The 2,704-nt window shown below is 36.5% G+C and overlaps 1 protein-coding gene across 1 annotated transcript in view; it reads right to left on the reverse strand.

Annotated features, from left to right (window-relative positions):
- Nucleotides 1–2,021: 2,021 nt before the first annotated feature.
- Nucleotides 2,022–2,704, reverse strand: part of LOC110024297 (non-specific lipid-transfer protein 4.1-like) — a 1,377-nt gene continuing 694 nt past the window's right edge. The window contains exons 2-3 of the mRNA XM_020724177.1: nucleotides 2,496–2,627; nucleotides 2,022–2,415 (exon numbers count right to left, since the gene is read on the reverse strand). Coding sequence (XP_020579836.1) covers nucleotides 2,300–2,415; nucleotides 2,496–2,627 — 248 coding nt within the window. The 3' untranslated portion in view covers nucleotides 2,022–2,299. The remainder of the gene's footprint in view (nucleotides 2,416–2,495; nucleotides 2,628–2,704) is intronic.

Genomic DNA, 2,704 nt, shown 5'->3' on the forward strand with positions numbered 1-2,704 from the left:
AGAGAGCGAGAGAGAGAGAGAGAGAGAGTTCAGGGAAGAAGATTGCATGAAATGGAGCAGTGCGAGGAGCACTTTTATAAGTGTTTTCTGGGCATCGTAGCGAATTGAAGCCGAATGTCGCCGGCACTTTTTTTAAATTTTTTTAATTTTTCATTAATTTCAATCTTCTCGCCTTCATAACAAATTAATAAATAAAATTATTGAACTTATGCTATACGTATAAATGCCAGAATTATAAGTTATGAGTATATCAAACTTTAAATATGTCAATTTTAAAAAAATGATTTTAAAAAGACAACAATCGTGACTTTTTTTTTATTATAATATCTTTTTATTAAAAATAATTTGAAATGATTTAATTAGTTTCATCACATTTGAGTAATTAATATGTGTTGGTGATATTTTAAATTTTTATATTTTTTTGACAATAAAATTTGAGATAATTGGAAAGAAATGTGATGCATCATTAATAATTTTTATCATCTAGCATAAATCTCAATGCGTGGTTTAAAAAATATATATATTTCGATATAAATTATAAATCATTCAAAGATTTGATTTTAACAAATTTATAGTCAAAATAACCATCTCAACAAGATGAGCCCATTGATATAACCTGAATCATGCCATTGAACCAGATTTAGAGGCTTTGGATGGTTAATTGAACAGTCAATTAAAGTATAACTTTAGCATAACTATAGTCAAATCGAGTGTATCGAAGAGAAGAAACAAACGAACTCATGCTCACTCAATTCTTAGTTTATTAAAGAACTCAAATCATTAAAAAAACTCATATGACCAAAAGGGGATCAAAGTGAGTTGTTCGATTGGGTGGCTATGTGAATTATATTCTGAATTTTGATCAAAGTGAGTTGACGAGAGGTGAAAAGTGAGAAGATGCAGCTGCACCAAACAGAGATGAAGTCAATAATCTAAGCCTTTATGAATCTCTCATCTCTCATATTACTATAAAGGAGATGGCCCCTTTGTTTATATTTTTGCTCGGGAAGCCATCTTCTGGAAGGCGTGTTGGAAGAATATAATAATTTATTACTAGTTGATTTCTGTTATTTTGACCCCCAATTAATGAACTAAAGTAAAAGGGCACTTTTGTAATGTGGTACCGCTCACCTACCACATCTCACCTACTATTCACCTACCGTTCACCTACCGCTCACCTACCTCCCACCAATCGCTCTCTTGCTTCTATAAATAGAGAGGGTGTGAGGCTTAGGAGAGCAAGGGAAGAAATCTTAAGGGTGTGAGGCTTAGGAGAGTAAGGGAGAAGATATCTTGAGCTACCACAAAGGAGGAGAGAATAACTATAGAGTTAGAGAGGAGGAGAGCATCTTGAGGCCTTGTATCAAGGTGTCGCTTGAGAGGGAGGCCATCGAAGGAAGATGAGGGCTCATCTCTATGTATAAGCTATGTATTCTCCATTTCTTTTGCCTTAGTGAAATATTTGATTGATTCCCTCCCGTGAACGTAGATCCAGTTGGATCGAACCACGTAAACGATCTGTGTTTGCTTGTGTTCTTTTTCGTTTCATTTCTATATCAGGAAGTACATATCTCACAGCAACTTTATTAGAGATTACCTCAAACTCAAACACATATCTCTATAACATATTGTGACCGAAGAACAACTAGCTGGCATATATGCAATATCCCTACTGATCACTCGACATCAGCACACTACTCAGATAATCAACTTGAAGGGGGGTAATTTGACACGCCTGGTCTCTTTGGTTGTGTCTCCTCCAGAGCACTCCCAAGCTTACAAGCACTCTACACCGCTGTGAGGAAATGACACGTGTGGCTATGGTAAGAGTTGGCTCTGCTTCAACTTTATTTGAGTCATGACGGTTCTGCATAATTATATGATTGCACCCCTGTATTAAACATTATATAGACAGTGGATGTAACTCAAATTTAAATATGAAAGATTTATCTTTTTCAGGCTTAATCAATTTCTTCTTCTCCTCTCTATTTCCTATCCCTTTCTCTATTGCCTTGATCTGTTATTAGTATTAGTATATTTGCCTAGCCTATATATTGGTCCTTCCCTTGATGATCAATCCCCTTAATATCATATTAATCCCTCAAAAACCGAAATTTATACCTCAGTCTTAACAACAATCCAATCCAATCTATTACCAAATGAAACAATCAAGAATTTTCAGCCCAACCATAGCTACAAGAACAAAACTTTCAATCCCAATACATATCTCAAACAAATAAGAAGAAAATAAACGGTCATATAAAACGATAACATCCTCTTGTAGCTCAAGTAACAGAACTCAGAACACTGGCAAGAAAAAAACAGATGAAGCCACCAAGGGAAGGAAGAAGACGACAGGCACGAACTTTGCCGCAGAAGCTGCCGCAGCCGATGATTCTCCAGCCTTGCCACTACCTTCACCAACATCAGAAAACAAAACCAGTCAATCAACAGCACTAAAAACACAATTTCTCAGAAAATAGTGCCACTCAAACCTGCAGGAAGGGCCGGCAAAGAGGCCGGAGCAGATGCGGTGGTCGGAATTTGATCACTCGGCGTTTCCTGTGAAGCCGGAGGAAGCGCTCCCGCAGGCGACTGTGTTACTGGTGTTTGTGAGTTTGACATAGCTGACATAACAACAAATGATTCCTAATGTTCAGTCACTTTATTATAATTCAAATAGGATTAATGAGGAAGAAAGAGT

This window comes from Phalaenopsis equestris, unplaced genomic scaffold (assembly GCF_001263595.1).
Source record: "Phalaenopsis equestris unplaced genomic scaffold, ASM126359v1 Scaffold000251, whole genome shotgun sequence".
Classification (NCBI taxonomy): domain Eukaryota; kingdom Viridiplantae; phylum Streptophyta; class Magnoliopsida; order Asparagales; family Orchidaceae; genus Phalaenopsis; species Phalaenopsis equestris.